At 42.0% G+C, this 22,370-nt stretch overlaps 1 protein-coding gene across 3 annotated transcripts; it reads left to right on the plus strand.

Annotated features, from left to right (window-relative positions):
- Window positions 1–389: 389 nt before the first annotated feature.
- Window positions 390–21,218, plus strand: si:ch73-335m24.2 (protein eva-1 homolog C). Of its 3 annotated transcripts, XM_055643738.1 has the most exons (8): window positions 1,185–1,672; window positions 6,004–6,203; window positions 7,918–8,041; window positions 11,194–11,346; window positions 14,440–14,583; window positions 14,674–14,745; window positions 15,127–15,219; window positions 16,713–21,218. In XM_055643738.1, exons 1-8 carry the CDS (start codon window positions 1,570–1,572, stop codon window positions 17,078–17,080), a joined length of 1,257 nt encoding a protein of 418 aa, XP_055499713.1. In that variant the 5' UTR covers window positions 1,185–1,569; the 3' UTR covers window positions 17,081–21,218. The 3 variants fall into 3 exon arrangements, with proteins under 3 accessions (XP_055499715.1, XP_055499713.1, XP_055499714.1); XM_055643740.1 differs by lacking the exon at window positions 14,440–14,583 and having other exon boundaries at window positions 390–1,672; XM_055643739.1 differs by lacking the exon at window positions 15,127–15,219 and having other exon boundaries at window positions 1,190–1,672.
- The last annotated feature ends 1,152 nt before the right edge of the window (window positions 21,219–22,370 follow it).

Consider the following 22,370-nt stretch of genomic DNA (forward strand, 5'->3'; position numbering starts at 1 on the left):
ATTTCCTTTACAGCACAGGATATTGTTGTATTAAGTGATGGATGTCACAAAACAAGGTTTCCGTGCAGTTCCCGGAGGTTGCAAGTGGTTGCCAGAGGTTGCAGGTAGTGGAAGCAGATAGGGAGACTGACAAAAACCTCCGGGAATCGCTCGGAAACCTTGGGTGGGGCACAAAGTCTCCAGAGGTTTCCGTTCAGGTTTCCTAAGTGGGACAGGGGCATTACAGCGCCAGAGACCTAGGTTCAATCCTGACTACAGGTGCTGGCTGTATGGAGTTTGTACATTCTTTCCTGTGACCACGTGGGATTTCTCCAGGTGCTCCGGTTTCCTCCAACATTCTAAAACCTGCAGATTTGTGGATGTTTTGTTTTTTTTTTTGCTTCTCTAAATTGTCCCTAGTGTAAGATAGAACTAGTATATGGGTGATTGCTGGTCAGCATGAGCTCGGTGGGCTGATGGGTCTGTTTCTACACTGAACCTCTAAGAAAATAATTAGATAACTGGACACAGAGAGACTGCATATGCTACATTCTTGCACAAAAGCAAACTTCTCGGGAAACTCAATGGCTCAGGCAGCATCTGTGGAAGGAAATGGATCACAAGCTGTTCTCCCACTCATTTCCTCGCCTTTTTCTATCAGCTATCTCTAATGTACTCTATCAGTATGAAGAAGGGTCCCAATCTGAAATGTTGAAGGTCCATTTCCCTCCCCTGACCCACTGACAGACCCACTGAGTTCCTCCAACAATTTGATCTAGTGTTAATAACGAGTCATTGAACTTTGTTCTGCTTTACTCTCTTTCCTTGGATTCACCAGGAGTTCTGGGCTCAGCTACATTCGTAGATTACCTGGGCTTGCGAGGACCTAATACTTGACCTTTATACAGCTCAGAGCCTCAGGAGCATTTACAGCAGATTGGGAATCTAGGATAGCTTGAAATCTGTCACAATTGTGGGTACAAGAATTAGAAGAAAACTCCGAGAAGATGCGAGAAAAAGAAAAGAAAAATCACACAAATAGAAAATAGTGGCTCTTCTGCACTCATAGTGTTCCATGTTATTCATCACCCATCACATTGAATTAGCTGTGATTACAGATGTTTAAAAAAAACCATATGAACATTTAGCATTTAGGAGGGGAGGGGTGGGGTGGTAGTGGGGGATGTGAATAGTGAGGTACCACGGCTCAGTTATTCCTCTTTATGATTAAGTAGCAGCTAATGCTGACGATCACACAGAAAGAAGCTCAGTGTACATGAGGATTGCCTTTGTCCATTGTACTATTTCCCAGGGAGAAGGAGTGCCTTCAGGAAAGGGCTGCACCAAATGTGTTTGCACAACTGCCTTGTGACAATCTTTATCAACAGCTGCCATTATTTAATATCTAACAAAAAGTCAGTGTTGAATCTAATGTGCAGCCCTTGCCATAGAAGGCTGCCAACTCATCAGCTTACCCGTGATCACATCGCATCTGCCGGGAGTCAGACACCAAATGTGATAGAAAAACTGGAATGATTATTCACCGGTCAGAATGAACATTTACCTGCTCTCTCTGACCAAGCCTTCGGTATGATTGCATTGAAACGCTTTAGATGTGACGTGGGATTTTCATTTGCCACAGTGGTTTGGTTGTACCTTTGGCCTCAGTTTGAAGCTGCTCCAGATTTCTCAGGTAAGTGTTTGCTTAGAATATGAACATTACAATTTTGTTTGATTGTGGATATTTCTCTTTAGATCTTACACCAGGTAAGGTAGTTATCTGCATCCTTAAAGAAAGGTGCCTCAGGGGATCCTTGGAGGTGAATGACATGGTTAAAATGATAGTGCAGGCAAATCCGGTACTTCCTGAAAGGTCAGCCTAGTTCATGGATGAGAAGGGAAAGTTCCTGATCAGTGACTGTATTCCCAGACTTCACGTGAAAGGGTTAACAATAGTTGGAAGAGGCTCCTTAGAAGATAGTTGACATTAGAAAACTGGACACATTGCTGTGATAAGGCAACGAGCTGAAACGCTTGCATTTGAAACATTGATCAATTTTGTAGTTTGTTTCCAGTCCTTGGGATGCCATTAGAATTTACAGCATAAATGTGACAGCTTTTGGAGGAGCGCTTTAAGCAGAAACTTGGTCTGCATACACGTTTGCGTATGTCCCTGAATAATTATTGGGATGGGGAGGGGAAAGTTCAGGATGGGACACACCTTGCTGTGCACATCCCTGAGATTAATATGGGAAGTTTATAAGGTCAGAAGGAATAGTAGTAGAATCCAATTATGGCTGGTCAATCTCTCCCTCCTAACCCCATTCTCCTGCCTTTCCCCATAACCTCTGACACATGTACTTCTTTAGTCATCAGCGTCTGATTAAAGAAATGTCTCCTCATCTCCTTCCTAAAAGAACATCCTTTAATTCTGAGGCTATGACCTCTAGTCCTAGACTTTCCCGCTAGTAGAAACGTCCTCTCCACATCCACTCTATCCAAGTCTTTCACTATTCTGTATGTTTCAATGAGGTCCCCCCTCATTCTTCTAATCTCCAGTGAATATCGGCCCAACGTTCATCATAGATTAACCTACTAATTCCTGGGATCATTCTTGTAAAGCTCTTCTGGACCCTCTCCAGAACCAGCATATCCTTCCTCAGATATGGTGCCCAAAATTGCTCACAATTTTCCAAATTCGGTCTTACCAGCACCTGATAGAGCCTCAGCATTACATCCCTGTTTTTGTATAGAAGTCCTCTTGGAATAAATGTTAGCATTGAGTTTGCTTTCTGAAGAAGGGTCTCGACCCGAAACGTCACCCATTCCTTTTATCCAGAGATGCTGCCTGTCCTGCTGAATTACTCCAGCATTTGTGTCTATCCAGGGTATTGAGTATGGAAGTTGGGATGTTATGTTACAGTTGTAAAACATGTTGGTGAGACCACATTTTGAGGATCAGGTTTGTCCAGGTTTGGTCACCCTGCTATAGGAAGGATGTCATTAAGCTGGCAAGCATGCAGAGAAGACTTACGAGAATGTTTGCAGGACTAGAGGGCCTGAGATATAGGGAGAGGTTGGACAGGCTAGGCTTTCATTCCTTGGAGTGCGGGAAGCTGACACGTGATCTTACAGAGGTACAGTATATAAAATCATGAGGGGAATAGATAGAGTGAATGGACAAGGTCTTTTAAGAACTAAAGGCGCAGTGGTAGAGTTGCAAGTAGCGTAGTGGTAGAGTGGCTGCCTTACAGCGCTTATCACACCAGAGACCCGGGTTCGATCCTGACTACGGATGCTGTCTGTATGGAGTTTGTAAGTTCTCCCCTTGACCACGTGGTTTTCAGTTTCCTCCCACACTCCAGACTTACAGGTATCTAGGTATAAAAGTTTAAATTGTCCATAGCGTGTGTAGGATAGTGTTAATGTACGGGGTTTGCTGGTCAGTGCGGATTCAGTGGGCCAAAGGGCCTGTTTCAGTGCTGTATCTCTAAACTAGACTAGAGGACATAGTTTTAAGGAGAGAGGGAAAAGATTTAATAGGAACCTGAGGTACAAAGTTTTCACATGGATAGGAAAGGTTTAGCTGACTGTGGGCCAAGCACGGGTAGGTGGGACTAGCGTAGATGGAGCTTCTTTGTCAGCATGGACACATTGTGCTAAAGGACCTATTTCCGTGCTGTATAATGAATACATTTATTAATTTCTCTCAGAATGGAATACAGAGCTGGGCTTACAATCTGATCTGCCATGATCTTATTAAAAGTAGGGAATGCTTTAGTCGCCAAATATAGAAACATAGAAACATAGAAAATAGGTGGAGGAGGAGGCCATTTGGCCCTTCGAGCCAGCACCGCCATTCATTGTGATCATGGCTGATCATCCCCTATCAATAACCCGTGCCTGCCTTCTCCTCATATCTCTTGACTCCACTAGCCCCTAGAGCTCTATCTAACTCTCTCTTAAATCCATCCAGTGACTTGGCCTCCACTGCCCTCTGTGGCAGGGAATTCCATAAATTCACAACTCTCTGGGTGAAAACGTTTTTTCTCACCTCAGTCTTAAATGACCTCCCCTTTATTCTAAGACTGTGGCCCCTGGTTCTGGACTCGCCCAACATTGGGACAATTTTTCCTACATCTAGCTTGTCCAGTCCTTTTATAATTGTATATTTTTCTATAATATCCCCCGTATCCTTCTAAACTCCAGTGAATACAAGCCTAGTCTTTTCAATCTTTCCTCATATGACAGTCCAGCCATCCCAGGGATCAATCTCGTGAACCTACTTCAATCACAAGGATGTCCTTCCTCAAATTAGGAGACCAAAACTGTACACAATACTCCAAACGTTGTCTCACCAGAGTCCCTATACAACTGCAGAAGAACCTCTTTACTCCTATACTGAAATCCTCTTGTTATGAAGGCCAACATTCCATTAGCTTTCTTCACTGCCTGGGGAATGGGCGATTCCTGTTCCTAATTCATATAAAGTACTTTTATGCAGCATGTAGACCTAAAAAATGTGTTCAAATCCTTGAAAAGCTTTGGGAGAATAAAATAGAGCGATTATTTTTACTGGTGATCAAATCTAAATAAAGTGGTTTCCCACCATTATCCTTTTCTACAGAGATGCTGCGTGATCTGCTGAGTTACTCTATGTCTATCTTCATTATAAACCAGCATCTGCATTTCCTTCCTACATAATAACGAGGTATCACTGTAGGATTAGGACCAGAAGCAAAGACAAGTTAGAAGGGATTTCATGTGTGAGACTTAAGGGGAATGCAGAAAGCAATGCAAACAGTGGAAAGTAAGTTAATCGTTTTTAAGGAAATATGTTAAAGAATTAGTGACAGAACTAGTGAGTGAACTTAGAGGAGGGCAGACAGAGGGTAGATGATCTTCCGAGAGTAACATTTATGGTAGATGGATCAGCAAGATGGAAATTAAAAAGAAAGTAAGTCCTGGGCAGATATCAGATTACTGCCACATATCCACCAGTAGGCAGATCTGGGCACAAATGTCCACTGTCCCCAGATGGCTGGCACAGCAGAGTGCGTTTGCTTGAGAACAACACGAGGCAGCTGCAACTGCTCAGAGAATGAAAGGCAAACATTGTGTGGCAGAGGATGAGAGCTTTCTCCTGTAATATGCTGGCTTCAGTGGGACCACTATATATGTGCTTGGCACTCATTTAACGCCATTTCCATACCTTGTTGATCTAGAAGCATCAACATTGTGCAAGTCTAGGGGCAGGGGAATTAAAAGTTCAAGGTCTGCTAGCTAAGTACAGCAATTAATTTCATATACTGCTTAAATTCATATGTTGACAGTCAGAACGTTTTTACAAAATGCACACTAGAGGGCATAGCTATAAGGTGAGAGGGGGAAAGTTTACTGGAGATGTGCTGGGAGAGAAGTGGGAGCCTGGAACACATTGTAGTGGAGGCAGATATGATAGAGGTGTTTAAGAGGCTTTTAAAAAAGCCCATGGAAATGCGGGAACAGAGGGATATTGATCACGTACAGACAGATGAGATCAGTTTAACTTAGCATCATGTTCGGCACAAACATTGTTGGCCAAAGGGCCTGTTGCTGAGCTGCACTGTTCTCTGTTTATTGTTCTCTCTCTATATTCTATCTTCCATGTTGTACATCTAAGTTCTATCATCTATGTTAGCTTTGTAAAGACCATTGCTTAGTAGTTTTTGTCCTGTTAAATAAACATATCTGTGTGGGAAGAAAAACAGATCCATCTGTAACTGTAATAATTGAACAACTCTTCCATGACTTACAGCAAGTGTTAGTTTCTGAGGGACATAGGGTTGTTCAAAATTGTTACTTAATTGATGTATGTACAAATGTGTAAGAGGTACAGTTGGGAGATGTTTGGGGAACTTAGATTGAGGCCGTTATATACTGAAAGATGACTTTTGTTGAAGAATAATATTTATGACAGGCTTTTCAAAGGTTCAAAGGTAAGACGTGCTCTCAATCCTTCAGTGATCTGCTTCCATTAACCAGGTTACCTCCTGAAGATTCTGCAAAACCACACAGTGCACGCTTGTGACGGGGATCGCTTCTCAATAAGCTGCCCGCCTCACACATCCATCAGCATTCTGTCAGCCTTCTACGGTCGCCGAGTTTCCAGTGAACATTTGTGCCCAAGTGGGTTGAACACATCAGCTGAAAGCATCAACTGTGCGGCTCTCACAGCTGTTCCGGTACGTGAGTCCCACCCTGCTTGGCCATGCGACAGATCAAAAGGATGCTTCAGTACAGTTTATGTACTGCACACGCGGTTACTGAGTTAGGGGCCTGTCCCACTTAGGAAACCTGAACGGAAACCTCTGGAGACTTTGCGCCCCACCCAAGGTTTCCGTGCGGTTCCCGGAGGTTGCAGGTGGTTGCCAGAGGTTGCAGGTAGTGGAAGCAGGTAGGGAGAGTGACAAAAACCTCCGGGAACTGCATGGAAACCTTGGGTGGGGCGCAAAGTCACCAGAGGTTTCCGTTCAGGTTTCCTAAGTGGGACAGGGGCATTATATTATATCTGTGCAAGACTACCTTTTACACAGTGGAAGGGAGTTTGCACTGTGACATTTTTTTGTTTAAAAAGGTTAAATGTATTTGTTGTGTAAGAAGGAACTGCAGATGCCGGTCTAAACCGACGATAGACACAAAAAGCTGGAGTAACTCAGCAGGACAGGCAGCATCTCTGTAGAAAATGGATTAGTGAAATTTCAGATCGGGATAATCAGCACTTGATTCCATATTCACCAGAGATGGTGCCTGACCCGCTGAGTTATTCCAGTAGTTCATTCATTTTTTTATAAATCAGCAGTTCCATGTTTCTATTTTTACTTGTTTGCAGCTGTGCCTCAAACACAGGGCAGGTAAATGGAATTATATTTGCCAGGTTGTCTGGCTCCAGGTTTGACGTGCTCACTGTCAGGTGCCAGGAGGTGGCGACGTGGGGGAGTGTGGGGAGATAGGATTGTGGATTGTGCAAACTGGCTCTGTTTTAGTTTTAGAGATACAGTGCGGAAACAGGCCCTTCGGCCCATTGATTCTGCACTGACTAGCGATCACCGCGCACTAACACTATCTTACAAACACTAGGGACAATTTACACATACACCAAGCCAATTAACCTACAAATCTGTACGTCTTTGGGGTGTGGGAGGAGTCCGAAGATCTCGGAGTAAACCTACAAACTCCGTACAAACAGCACCAGTAGTCGGGATCAAACCCGGGTCTCTGACGCTGCAAGCGCTGTAAGGTAGCAACTCTACCGCTGTGCCACCGTACCACCCGTTAACCACGACGCCCCCCTGCCGCCCTCTAGAGGGCTTCTCCTGTTCCTTACAAGTCCGCAAAACTGTGCTAAATCTCTTATATCCCTTACTTGGTCCTGACGCCATGTCTCATTAATGGCTTGTCAGCGAGTCATAAAGTCACATAGCATGTAAACAGGCCCTCGGTCCCAACTCATGCTCCATGCTGACCAACCAAGATGTCCCAACTAAGATAGTCCCAAGTGTTGGGATGCAAGGTGCCTCTGAGTATGAGTTCAATTCTTGTAGAAACCAATATTTTCCAGCAATATTTGGCCATTTACAAACATTATAATCTCAGGTGCACATTAGAGTTATTATAAGGGGTATTACATTTAAAAAAAAATCTAATGCATTAGCTCAGTCTTACCAACTTGCTAAGATACCTCAGAATGTGCAGGATTCTCCCGAGGACTCAGACAACATAATCTAACAAAGAAAGACATGGATTCATATGCTTCACTAATGTGGTCTGATTTACTGCAGCAGGGAACTTAGGAAAAGGAGAACTTGAGAAATATCTATTTTAGAGCATTCCAATTGGAGCTTCGTGCATGAGGATTAGATTTGTTTTCCAACATTAATTCTATTTTTTTTTTAACAGAAAGTATATGATGAGTGTCAAGAACAGCACTCATGCCAGTTTTCAGTCAACAGGCGGGTTTTTGGTCCTGATCCTTGCCCTGGGACCAGTAAATATCTAATTGTTTCATTCAAGTGCAAACCTGGTGAGTGGATAACCAATGTTTGGGTGGGTGATTCTGTCTGATTTCACATCCATCCACCCTAGGATTCATTGTGTCATGTGTAACATTGGTTAGCGATAATTCCTGCAATAATGTCATCATTTTACAAAATGTGTGCAAATGTTCTGTTGCCAGTGTCTGTTGAAAATTATAGACAGTCTATATGGGAGTAAGCCACACTAGAAGCAGTTGTCTGCCACTGTATTCAAGTAGAAACAAAGAACTGCAGATGCTGGTTTGTACCAAAGATAAACACACAGTACTGGCATAACTCCACGGGTCAAGCAGCATCTCTGAAGAAAAAGGATGGGTGACGTGTCAGGTATGTGGACATAGATGAAGAAGGGGGAGCCTAACCCGAAACATCACCCATCCATTTTCTCCAAAGATGCTGCCTGAGTCACTGAGTTACTCCAGCATTTTGTGTCTATCTACTGTATTTAAGTTTCTTTGTTAGTTTACACAACCAGCTATTATCCAGTATCTTATAGAGGTGCTGAGAAATCCTGAGTGTTGCTTGAGGTCAAATTAATATTTAAATACTGTGTTTGGAACAGCAATAATGAAAACTGGGTGTAGTTTCTGCCAACTAAGATAATATGTGGACATTCACCAAGGGACATTGAGAGTTAATGATTCAGTGAATAAAGATTTCCCATCAAAACAACAGGAGAGAGTGCAGAGTCCACACTGTACATTGAGTTTGCTTTGGAAGATAGGCCAGAGTAGATGAACATGATTTTGACAAAAGTCATGGAATCTTCTGGATCACAAAGGGAGTGATTATACCTCACCGTAAAACTTTCTGTTGAGATCCTGGAGAAGACACAAGATGCATCACAAATGTGTTGCAATGAGCTTAGAAATGAAACAGTTGAACGTTACCATTTTTAACACTTAACTAACAGCATGTAGTTTCGCAACAGATTGTGAGCAAATAGTTGCAATTTTTGCAAATTTGATGGACTTCCTTACCAGAAGTTAGATTATTTGTGGAGACATGAGAAGCTGCAGATGCTGGGAAATACAAATTGCTGGAGGAAGAGCAGATGATCTGTGGAGGGAATGGACAGACGCCACTTCTGGTTGGGATCCTATTTCACACTGATGGAGTAAGAGGGGAGAAAAGTGAAAGAAAGAGATAGGAGTGCGGTAGAGCCTGGCGAGTGATAGGTGGATACAGATGAGGTGGGGGGGGGGGGGGGGTGACCGCCCGCGTAAGAGACAAAGGCTAGAGTCAAGTACATGTGGTGAAGTTTGAGACCAAAGTTAGAACCGGTAAAGTATTGCCATGGTTGCTTAGATGTTGGAAGCTGTGGAATGCCACAGGAGCAGAGTTTTTTTTTAAAGCCCTGTTTATGTGGATTGGAAAATCATTGAAGGGGACATTGGGTATTCATGGAGTGGATGAGATGAACTTAGCTGGGCCAGTGACAGGGTCAGGGTCAGGGTCAGGTTCAGCTAACCAGTTGAACACAATTTAAATTATTTACATTTGAGGGATATCTTGTTTGGCTTTTCTTACATGTGCCTTTCCCCTTCTTGATGCTGTTTCTCACTCAGGGGATGAAAGATGAAATTTAGCAACAGCAATTGCTATTAATATAGTACAATCAAACCCTACAAAAGTATTTTTCTGGGCTACAAAAATAAATGATATTCCATTAGTGTAGCTAGTGAAAGATTTAAAGATAAAAAATGTAGATATCTTAAATTAAAGAAGAGAGGTGGATGTTTTGAGAGATACTTCTCAAACTCAAGACCTTGAAAATCAAAGGCTTAGCTGCTAATGTGAACTGATTCAATTCAGGAGTTTACTGTTAGAAGGTCAGTTGGCTTCTATAAATTGTCCATCGAATGTAGGATTGAACTAGTGTATGGGCGATTGTTGGTCAGTGCGGACTCGGTGGATCGAAGGGCATGGTTTCCACGCTGTATCTCTAAATTTAAAAAAAGGCTGGATTTGTGCAATGTTACTGACTGTGAACATACTGATTGATTTTCCATTGATCATCAGTGACTGGGCATCAGAGGTAATAATTGGGGCTAAAGTTAATGGCTTGGTTGGTCACCCAATAGACAAACATTACTGCTCATCCTGCACTAAATGCCAAATCAACCAAATGTGCTATTTAGAAGGATGAATGGTAATGGTATTGTAGCTGGTTGTCATCGATACACATGTGCTGGCACACGGCATGTCGATGAGAAACTGGCAGGTACTAATGATAGGATACCAAAGGTAATTATTACCTGGGAGGAGGAGCCAATGCAGATGCTCCAAGGGGGATATAAGGGGTCCGTCCATTCCTGAGAACTGTCTGTAAGTCTATTTTTCTGTAAAGCTCTAACATTCATTTTTCATAGTCTACCATGTCATATTACTCTGCATGCACTCCCTAAAATACCAATTTCATTGAATATTCACCCTAGCACTACTCATAATTAAACTATGCAATATATATGTTGTATTCAGTTTTTAACAAATACCACAAAACATTGTATTATGTTTATTTTCTTGAAAATGTCTTTAAAATTTATGGGCGGAATAGCGCAAAGTTGGTCAATAAAGGAGCCCATTCACTGTTATTCCTTAGCAATGACGGGTTGGATAAATTCACCAGCTCCTTCATCATTGCCGTGACTGGTTCAGTTTTAAAGTTAATAAGGAAACTATGGAGTGAGGTGAAGCCATTTGACAGTTCTGCGTAATTCTTTCACAAGATGCCTGAAAACCATTTTCCATTGAGATTGACTGGGCTCATTTTTCTTGCCCGATAAGAAAGATTTGGATTTATTTGCACCTTCATGGTATTTCACAATGAATGCAGTATTGTGCAAAACAGATCAACCATATTGTCAGCTGATTATAAGAAAAAAGTCTTGATTTCATGTTTTTTGGTTGAGGACTGATGGGACCTCCTTCTTCTGTTTCAGAACAGAACCATGAAACAATTTGGCCCTTATCCCACTAAACCTTTTCTATCCATGGAGATGCAGATCTTTTAACATTCACAACATTGTTTTGGTGCATCTGGATGACAGACCCACTACTTCTGCTACTGAAAAGGGGCTTAGATCACTTGCAGAACATCTTCAGATCCTTAATGTTGTTTAGTGTGATTATTTTTCAGACGGACACCAGAGCAATCTAGTATGTGAGAATGAGACGTTACACCTCCAGTGTAAGAACCAAACTGTCCTTGTCATTTACACGGCAAGTTATGGACGAGCCCTTTATGGGAATATGGAGTGTCCCTCAATGAACAGCTCAACACCAGATATTGGTGAGTCTACAGTCAGAAGATGAAATTCAACAACTACTTCCGAGCATCATTGGTTTCTGTTTCTGATTCCCATCACGTGCAGAATTTTAGTTCCATTTTAGTTTAGTTTTTCACAATCACTTTCTAGTAGAAAAATTATCCAATGTTGATCAGGATTATTTGGCTCTGTTGCCATCCTTACTTTAGACTATAGAGATACAGTGTGGAGACAGGCTCTTCGTCCCACTGAGCCCGTGCCGATCAGCAATCACCTGGTACACCAGCACTATCCTACACACTAGGGACAATTTACAGAAGCAATTAACTGGTGCTGTAAGGCAGCAACTCTACCGCTGCCCCACCGTGCCAGCCCTCACTAAGACTAGTTATCACAACAGGCTTGGAGGGCAGAGTCTCGGAGTTCTTCTGATCCATTGCCGATATTTACCCACAGGGTCATTGGAGAGTTGATCGATTTTCAGAAGAGCAATTAAACATTTTAATTAAAATTCAGTCTTTAATTATTTTGTTGCTTCATATCATATCTGGTGGCTGTAATGCCGGGCAATGAAATAGATGTGCAATTAAACAGAGGGTCTCTCACTGACATGTACTAACAGTAGTTATAAAGAGTGTGTCAGACGAGGTGAGTGTGAATAAGGACAGTATTCTGTGAGAATGAACAAGCTGTTTACACATCATTGCCAGTGAGATAATCTGCTAATTCAGTATTGCTACGACATTCATCCTGTCCGTTCAGAGAGTGGAGATCCACAGAAATGTAGAAAAGAGGATCAGGAGCAGGCCATTTAGTCCTTCAAGCCTGTTCTGCTGCTCAACATGATGACCATGGCTGATCACCCAAATTTACAAACCCACTGACTCACACAACGATCTGCACTACACTTCTTCCCACGTTGCTTCCTGCAAAGACTCTATCCCCTACTCCCAAATCCTCCATCTATGCCATATCTGCGCCCAAGATGAAGTGTTCCACACCAAGACATCTGAGACATCCTCATTCTTTAGGGAACGGCGGTTCCTCTGTCCCATCATAGACAAAGCCCTCACTCGTGTCTCCTCAGTACCACGCAGCTCCACCCTTGCTCCCCCTCCCCCTAATCACAACATGGACAGAGTGCCCCCAGTCCTTACCTTTCACCCCAATCATCCGTCGCATACAACACATAATCCTCCGACATTTTCGCCACCTCCAATGGGATCCCAACACTAGTCACATCTTCCCATCTCCACCCCTTTCTGCGTTCCGCAGAGACTGTTCCCTCTGCAACTCCCTGGTTAACTTATTCCTCCCCACCACACCACCCACACCCCAGGTACCTTCCTCTGCAACCGCAGGAGATGCAACACCTACCCCTATACCTTCTCCCTCGACTCTGTCCAGGGACCCCGACAATCCTTTCAGGTTAGGCAGAGGTTCACTTGCACCACCTCCAACCTCATCTACTGTATCCGTTGTAAGGCAGCAACTCTACCGCTGTGGACTCTTATATATCGGTGAGACCAAATGTAGACTGGGCGATCATTTTGCTGAACACCTTCGTTCAGTCCACCTGAACCAACCTGATCTCCCAGTTACGGGACACTTTAATTGTCCACACTGACCTATCTGTTCTAGGTCTCCTCCATTGTCAGTGTGATGCTAAACGCAAATTGGAGTCTCATATTTTGCTTGGGCAGCCCACAGCCCAGTGCTATGATTATTGATTTCCCTAACTTCAAGTAACCCAGCATTTCCTCTCTCTGCCACTGAAGGCAGTGGAGGCTGATTCATTGGATGTTTTCAAGAGAGAATTAGATATAGCTCTTAGGGCTAATGGAATCAAGGGATATGGGGAGAAAGCAGGAACGGGGTACTGATTTTGGATGATCAGCCGTGATCATATTGAGTGACGGTGCTGACTCGAAGGACCGAATGGCCTACTCCTGCACCTATTTTCTATGTTTCTAAATATCCAAGGCTAAGGAATAAGTAAAGAAACAATAATAAATCTATTATCCATTGATCTTTGCTGCAAAATCTACTTGTCTGGATTTTGCTTGAGAATAATGCAAATCATCTTTGTCTTTATTTTGGTTTGATTCATGTTCCTTTAATCGAAACACTCAAAAAATATATGGATTTGCACAGTAATCATAGTACAGAGATCTAATGTAATATCTCAGTGATTAAATATTGTATCCTCAGGCAATTAACATTGGTAAGAAAGTAAACTATCTAATTCAAACACAAATGCGCTGCTTCAGATCTGTGATTAGTCAACAGTGAACTGTGTACATTTACAAAGCCCTGACAACTGTTTGAAAAGGGTTTGTTGGCTTGCACTTTTTAAATCAATTCATGTCTTTGTTAGCCTTTAAAGGCTTCTTGGTTTCTGAAGAATTAATGATACTGGACAGAGCATGTAACCCCAGCATTTTGTGTTGATCTTCAGTTTAAACCAGCATCTGCAGTTCCTTCATTCACAGAGCATGTAATAACATTTTCTTGACAATGGCTTTGTCAATGATTTACTGGACAAGGTATTGCTGCCTTACAGCGCCAGAAACCCAGGTTAGATCCTGACAACGGGTGCTATCTGTATGGAGTGTGCACGATCTCCGTGACCGCGTGGGTTTTCTCTGGGTGCTCTGGTTTCCTCCCACATTCCAAAGATGTGCAGGTTTGTAGGTCAATTGGTTTCGGTAAAATTGTAAATTGTCCCTAGTGTGTCAGATAGTGCTGGTGTACGGGATGATCGCTGGTCGGCAAGGACTCGGTGGACTGAAGGGCCTGTTTCCCCGCTGTATATCAAAAGTCTAAGCTCTAAAGGGAGGTAGAATTAATCTGTGAGATACTGAAAGAGATATATTAAATATAGTGATCCGTGGATGTTGTAGATGGGTTTAGTATTTCTACTCAATCACTATCACCACACAGCTTGCAAATATCACTTTGTAAGATTCACATGTGAAGTTGCTCAGTGCAAATAGTGGGACTTGGCTGGGACTTGTGGAATGTCATGGGGAGAGATGATAAGGAGGAAGGAGGTGTGGAAGTGGGGCGGATTAAACAGCTGGCACAATGCTTTGAATAACTTCCTTTCCTTTCAGAGTGTTTATCGCCCACAACTCTAAGAATCGTCTCCTCAAGCTGCCACAGCAAAGCAAACTGTTCGATCACTGCCAGTGTTTTGAGCTTTGGTGACCCCTGCATCCCTGGAATCCGTAAACAACTCAATGTTTCATATACATGTGGTAACTAAATCACAGAATGATCATTTTAATTAGTGACACTGAGTGAAAGATTTCAAATTTCTATAATAATGTGCATTTTTTTAATTTCAGTTCCGAAGAAGCTCTTTGAGGAGGCTGGTCAAGGACCAGTCAAGCCCTTCTTAATATCAGATTATACTCACGGTAGGGTTTCTAACGTTTGTCTTTGTCGACCCAACTGAGTGAAGGGAATCCTTTGCTAGCTAATTTAGTTGTTGCATTTGGAAGAAATGTCCAAATTCTCTTAACCCACTGCCTTTAAAACTAAGGCTGATGTGCTAGTAATGTCCACCAGAAAGAACAAATGAACCCATTCATATTATATTTATTATAATGCTTTTTTACATTGCAGATGTATACACTAACATATTTATGAAGAGCATAATTTCATGCATTTTCTTCTACCATTTTTCTGAATCTTCATTCTAAAATTTGCCTGAGGCTCACTCTTGAGGCTTTGTGTAGTACAGGAAAAATAGTCAGTTTTGAAAGAACTCTCAGTTAGTTTGTCCTTATTTGCTGCAGGTGGCTGGTATAATGGTCCAAGAATGTCCATGCTTTACGCCAAAGATGTCGCCATTATTAGCAGTTCCCTGGCCACTCTTGCTCACATTAGGGGTACGTCTCTGCATGCTGCCAATGTACCTCTAATATTGTTGTAAATGAAAAGACTAAACATATTCAATAAGAAGTATCATTTGGCAACAATTTGGGTGGTTCAACTCACACCAACTCACACTAACTCACTCTTATTTCATTAAAAAAAAAAAAATCCCACTTATTAACCAAATTCACAACTGTTTTGCTGTCGTCTCATTAAAGCCATGTTCAATACAAAAGGTAACATTTGAAGTAACTAGATTGTAATCTCATAGGGATAAACTTTGCTGCTGTTTGAATTCTTACTCTCATGAGCTAAGAGGACATAATAGCTTCATGCTTCCTAGTAATAATGCACTGGGTCTGCTTTGATCGTTTTCATTGTTGCTGGGTCAAATGAAGCAAGGATCTTAATTATTAATGACATTTTAGTCCCTATTATTTAAGAGCGACGGGAGACATCTTTGGATATTTGAATCTGCAAAGATCCTCTTGGTCCCTTGTTACTGTAGGACCTGAAGAACATTTGGTGCACAAATGTCCTTCTTGTGAAGAAATTACTACCTTTACCAAGTCTGGTCCACATGTGATTGTAAATCACCAGTTGACTCCTACCTGCCATGTGAATTGTGAGCAGTCAGAGGAAGACATTAAATGCTGGTATTGCCAGTGATGTCCACATCTTGTGGATGGTGTCTCTCTCTCCCAGATGCAGACCAAGAGGTCTGAAAAAGGGTTTTGGCCCGAAACGTTGCCTATTTCATTCGCTCTATAGATGCTGCTGCACCCGCTGAGTTTCTCCAGCACTTTTGTCTAGCTGCAGACCAAGAGGCTGGCTGCCCCCATTGAGCTATAAAGCCATCAGTGACAAGCTCAAGTTGGGAAGTGGAGAGGAGGAAGTAAAGAGCCAAAAGAGGTTGGGGGTTGCTGCTGGGAATGTGTGGGGATGGAGGAAGGATTAGTAAGATGTTGGAAGGGATGGGTAGAGATCAGGGGACTGCATGGAGGATAGCAGAGCAGGGGCAGGAACATTGTAGACAGAGTAGGTGGAGGATCTGACACCTGATTCAGGAGTTGCACTTTGGACTGTGGTGTGCTGGCCACCTGGCCTTGGCTACCCCTGCATTACCTGTTGAGGACAAGAAAGGCTTGCAGCAATCGGAGGATCTTATTTATGCCAGGATTTCAAGTGTTGAGGAAAGCTAGCTGGCTATGAGGCAAGTAGCTTCTTCATTTAAATGCTTCAGCCGAGCCCTGTACTACATAATATGAGAAAATGAGCATCTGCGAGACATTGAGGTGGGGTTATCATTTTAACATCATATCCTGGAGAAATCCATACATTTGTTGGGATGCAGTTGGGCGTGGGGATTTAAAACTACTCCTTCCCTAGATCTCAGCTTGCTCTATGGTTTATGTCTTAGAAAATTCAAATAAAGCCACACAAAACAGGCTGGCGGTCATCCTGTTTCCAGATTGATTAAATTTGTGTCCGATCTGTTTCCTCTCAGGTCTCCCAGAGAAAGTGGCCCTGTTCTTCTTGTCTGGCGTATGTTCTGGCTTAGTGTTTATCCTCTGCACTTTTGGATTTCACATGTTACTGAGACAAGACATCAGCAAGCTACAAAGCGAGGCAGAAGACAACCAAGAAAGTGAAAATGGGCACATCAAGATTTCAGACGATGAGGATGATGGCTCCTCTGACATCTCATTTCGACAGTTGACCAGACAGTATAGGGCATCAGATAATATCTTCAGCCCAGAGATGGCAGCTGTGATAGTAGACAGAGGGGAACAGAATGATCTACGAGACAGGGAAATGTGGCTGAACAAGGAGCCCAGCCCCTATGCAATCCAGAACCTGAATCATCATCAGTAATAAGGTCAGAGTAATAAAATAAAAAGATTAAAAGGTTGAAATCAAATTGATGTAAAGGTTGAGTGCACTATACAAAGGGAAATGGGTTGAATGAGGAGGTATATGGAAACCAAGGGAAAATTCCTGTTGCCTGTAAAACAGAAGTGAATTCACTGGGAAAGGAAGCAAAGAAACCACATCAGGACATCTGCCAACCAGATTCTGACTGCGGGTGCTGTCTGTATAGAGTGCTGTCTGTATAGAGTTTGTACGTTCTCATTGTGATCGCGTGGGATTTCTCCGGGTGCCCTGGTTTCCTCCCACACTCCAAAGACACATTTTGTAGGTCAAATGGCTTCTGTAAATTGTTCTTAATGTGTAGGATAAATTAGTGTACGGGTGATCGTTGGTCGGTGGACTCAGTGGTCCAAAGAGCCCGTTTCCACACTGTAAATGAAACTAAAATTAAACTAAACTGTGTTGCTCTTTACTGCCAAGTCCGTTTCTTTCACGGGTACAAGGAGCATTTGCTTCTCTATTAGGTCTTGCTCTCTTTTCCGCTTATTTTATTCTTTGTTTACGTGCCAATTCTGCCTGTCCAAAGCGAATTTCCAACCCTCTCCATCTGCAGCAGAAATTTCAGCTAAGATTGAAAATATTCTTGGTGTTATACGATCAACACCCACCTCACCATGTGTGCTCATTAATATAGTAGGTGTAAACAGAAAATTGAAAAATAAACCCAGCTTTATAACTTTTTTTTGTTGCAGAGTTGCCTACCGTTGTGTTCTGCTGATTAATCTTTAATTTCAGGTCCCACCAGAACAACCCTGAAGGGCAGGAAACCCAGACGCAGAGTGGCCATATTTGTTGCAATTATACTTTTACAGTAATTTATCCAAAAATGCACCCATTACTGTCCCACTGGAGAATTTAACACGATGATTCAGTGCAGCATTAATATCATTGGCATTGGAATCCTACATCGAAATGTAACTCTTACAATTAAGTTCCAACATTGAAATGTCAGGGGTCAATAAATGGGAGGTCATACTTGGCTGAAATCACTTTTACTAATACAATTGAGTAACATGGGAATAATGCAGAAAGAGGAGCTGAAGGCAAGAACAAAACTAGCGGCATTAATATTCTATGCATCGCCTGAATGTATGGCATTGGATATTAAACCAAAAATGGTGATCATATTCTTTTGGAAAATAAATCTCCCCTTTTACTTGGAGTGAAGACAAACAATTTATTGATTTAGTTAAATCTGCTAATTGCCTTTTGTAATTAGCATGTAGATAAGGAAAAAATGATTGCACTTTCTCCACCTGGTGATTGTTGAGGATGCTGCATTTTGACGATTTTTGTTTGGGATTCACCGGCCATTTAAAATCAGACTGTTTAAAGGGATGCATGACTAAATCTGGATCTAGGATCTAGAGATCTCTACGGCTAATGAATTGGCTTGAAAGCATGGGGCCTGCCTTGCACATTTAGTGGTTAAAATGGTCCTATTTGATTCTTCATTCCAGCATTCTGTAATATAAACAAGTGTCTGTTACCTGCTTTTGGAGATGAAATATCCATTCATGAATAATATGAATTATATACGGTCTCAAATGCATAATGCTTATGATTTAAAATTTAAATTGCACCTTGGTAATATCTGAAGGGTCTCGACCCGAAACGTCACCTATTCCTTCGCTCCATAGATGCTGCCTCACCAGCTGAGTTTCTCCAGCATTTTTATCTACCTTTGGTAATATTCCCTGTAATTTATCCCAATGCATTCTGAAAACACACGAGAAAGGTTTTCAATAAATCTTAATGTTGACCTTCTGAATGACTCATTACATAGACAGAACTCATTACATGGTTCACATGTGCTGAGTTTGAGATAATTCACAGGTTCTCAGATTAAATGTCACTAAATCAATATTAAATATGGCTTTACTCTTTCTATTGTTAATGCACGGGCTAAGTCTTCATTCTTGATGATTCTTCAAGTGTGAAAGGCCGACTCCATCTCTCATTGTGACAAGGGTATAGGTCAGCACTTTACATTGGTCTCAATGAGCACCCGGCTCAGACAGAAATCAAAGCTTCTAAACCAGCCTTTCTTTCCTTGAAAAAAGGAATGTTTTATGAACTTCATTAATATATGACTAATACCCGAGGGGGTTACAGATTCTAAATCATTGGTTTTGTAAAGACCTTTTCCCACCAAAACCTTTAACTAGGAATTTCAAGAGGTATCAATCACACTGTTTGAACATAACACTTCAGTTCTATGCATTATTTTTAGCGTTGTATCCAGCACTTTAACCTTATCATGATTATCAAACATGTCAAGCCTCATAGCCAAGAAACTTGGGTATATATTCACTAACATACACCAGGGTATATGATGCAGAACTAATTGTAGTCTGTACATTACAAATCAAACCATATTTTAACTTTGTCTATGGTTCAATTTATTATATTTGCTTAAGAGCCAAAAAGTGTTCAAACTGCACTTCCAAAATGCATGTATATTAAATAACAGTTATTAAAGTGAGCTACATTAGGATGAGGTGATCAAGTAAAAACCCTGCCTAGCAACTCTGGGAGATATGCCATGTGCACCAATATTCACCTTGGCCAAAATAAGTTAACCGTTCACTCACCATACTGTTGTTTGTGCGAGTGGCAATCATGATGTGTGTTGCGTGTTTGGACACATTTTTGTGAAACATTGCATAAATTCTTTCTCTTTTAAATAAAGCATTTATGTCTGATATTGTTTTTGCCAATGAACAGCCAAGTTCTGGTTTATTTAAACACGAATGAAAGTTTACACCCCACAATTTGATTGTAATCGTTTCTGTCGACTCTATTTGATATAGTTTCTGATGACTCCATTTGATAAGAGGAAAAAAAAACATTTATGTGCTCAACTGATCCGTTCCAAATTAAGTACGTAGGAAAGAACTGTAGATGCTGGTTTAAATCGAAGGTAGACACAAAATGGTGGAGTAACACAGCATGCTGCCTGTCTCCCTGAGTTACTCCAGCATTGTGTTTGTCTTCGATTTTGTGTCGACCTTTCCAAATGAATATGTGGGCTGTTTTTAATCTGTTAACCATTGCACTAATTCTTGAGCAAATGTTTCTTGAGTCAACATCAGCTTTTCAGGGGACTCGGTTTCTCCAATATCCTTTAGATATAAACTCTTTGCAGGGTACAGTTTAATGCTGCTTGTGTGTTTACTGCTTAATCTAACAGGTTATTATTTATTGGAACTTAATATGAACTAGGTTACTTAATTGTCAGGGATGAGGATCAAACTAATTAACACAAACGTATCTGTTAGAAATTACGAGAGATTTGTGGTAAGAAACATAGAAATTAGGTGCAGGTGTAGGCCATTCGGCCCTTCGAGCCTGCACCGCCATTCAATATGATCATGGCTGATCATCCAACTCAATATCCCATACCTGCCTTCTCTCCATACCCTCTGATCCCCTTAGCCACAAGGGCCACATCTAACTCCCTCTTAAATATAGCCAATGAACTGGCCTCGACTACCCTCTGTGGCAGAGAGTTCCAGAGAACCATAGCAGCAGCAAACTAAACCATAGAAAATTTTCTTGCTGTTTCTCCAATTTGTGTGTGGTCTCACTCTGGCAATGGAGGTGGCCCAGATCAGAAAAGTCAGTAGTTTAGTTTAGAGCTGCAGTGCGGAAACAGGCCCTTCGGCCCACCAGGACTCGCCGACCAGCAATTTCTGCATATTAACACGAAGGACAAATTTTACATTTACCAAGCCAATTAACCTACAAACCTGTCCATCTTTAGCTTGTGGGAGAAAATCAAAGATCACTGGAAATGTTTTTATTTCCTACCGACCTACCTATCCAGAGGGTGTTGGGTGCCTGGAACTTGCTGCCAAGGATGGTGAATGGCGCAATCAGACCACTGGCATTTAAGAGGCTTTTAGATGGGTACATGTACATGCAGGGAATGGAGGGGTATGGACCATGTTCAGGTAGATGAGATTTAGCTTGGCATCATGTTCAGCACAAACATTGTGGACCATAGGGCTTGTTCCTATGTTCTATTTTATATAGAGAGCAAAATTAAATTTGTAAATACAACCATAATTATGAATTGCTCCATAATTCAGCAGCACACATTTTATTATCCTAATATGTTTTGTACAAAGCATCATCATGATGAACCCTCTCAGCTAACATTAATTCATTCAATGTTATCACCTGGGTGCTGTTTGTCACTTTTAAAAATCTGCTTTCCGTTGTTAACTGCTGTTTGTCCTGTGAATTACACTCTTACGTGCAATAACACTTTCTATCAAAGCCCTCATCGTATCAAAAAAATATTGTCTCTTTTCTTCCCCCTTGGTGAGAAGATGACAGAGCAGTCAATTAAAAGGCTCAACTGGATAAACGCCAAGTGGTTGTCGTGGAGTCAAGGAAACCAATTTGTTAAGATTCCTCTTCAAATTTGAGAGAAAGTATGGGCACAATTAACCCCTCCCTGCCTGTTCATTGCATTGCAGACAAATAAACTTACATTGCCTGCAGTTTTTCCTGATTGCGGTGTGCACTCTTTGGCTGCATGTACCACAGGGGCCAAGTGCCATTTAAACACTGCAAGACTCTCAAAGGAAAATTGTACTGCTGCTGCAATTAGTGATGGGAGACACTTCAGAAGTAGACTAAAGTGCTGAAGTTTCTCAGCAGGTCAGGCAGCATGTCTGGAGAACGTGGATAAGTGACATTTTGGCTGGGGACTCTTCTTCAGACAGAGTGTAGTAGTGGGGGGGGGGGGGGGGGGGGGGGGGGGGAAAGCTAGGATGAGAGGTGGGGGGGTGGGACAAAGCCTGGCAGGTGGATACAGGCGAGGGAGGAGTTTAATTGGCATATAGCTGGACAAAGGGTGGAGATGAAAAGATAAAAAGGTAGTGATACAAGGAGAGAAGAGGTGAAAAATTGAAGAATTCAGCATTCAGACTATTGGGCTGTAACCTATCCAAATGGAATGTGAGGTGCTATTTCTCTAGTTTGCGTGTGGCCTCACTCAGGCAATAGAGGAAGCACAAGACAAAGGTCAGTATGGGAATGGGAAGAAGATAAAGGTGGCCACATTGGGAGCACAGCATGTAGGTGAGACTAGAGGAGTTAGAGGAGTCCAGCCTCAACAATTCAAAGGTTTAAAGGTCAGTTTATGGTCACGTGTACCAATTATGGTACCATGAAACTCAAAACTATTGTGGCCTCCTTTACATTGGTGAGACCAAGGGGA

This window comes from Leucoraja erinacea, chromosome 12 (genome assembly GCF_028641065.1).
Source record: "Leucoraja erinacea ecotype New England chromosome 12, Leri_hhj_1, whole genome shotgun sequence".
Lineage (NCBI taxonomy): Eukaryota > Metazoa > Chordata > Chondrichthyes > Rajiformes > Rajidae > Leucoraja > Leucoraja erinaceus.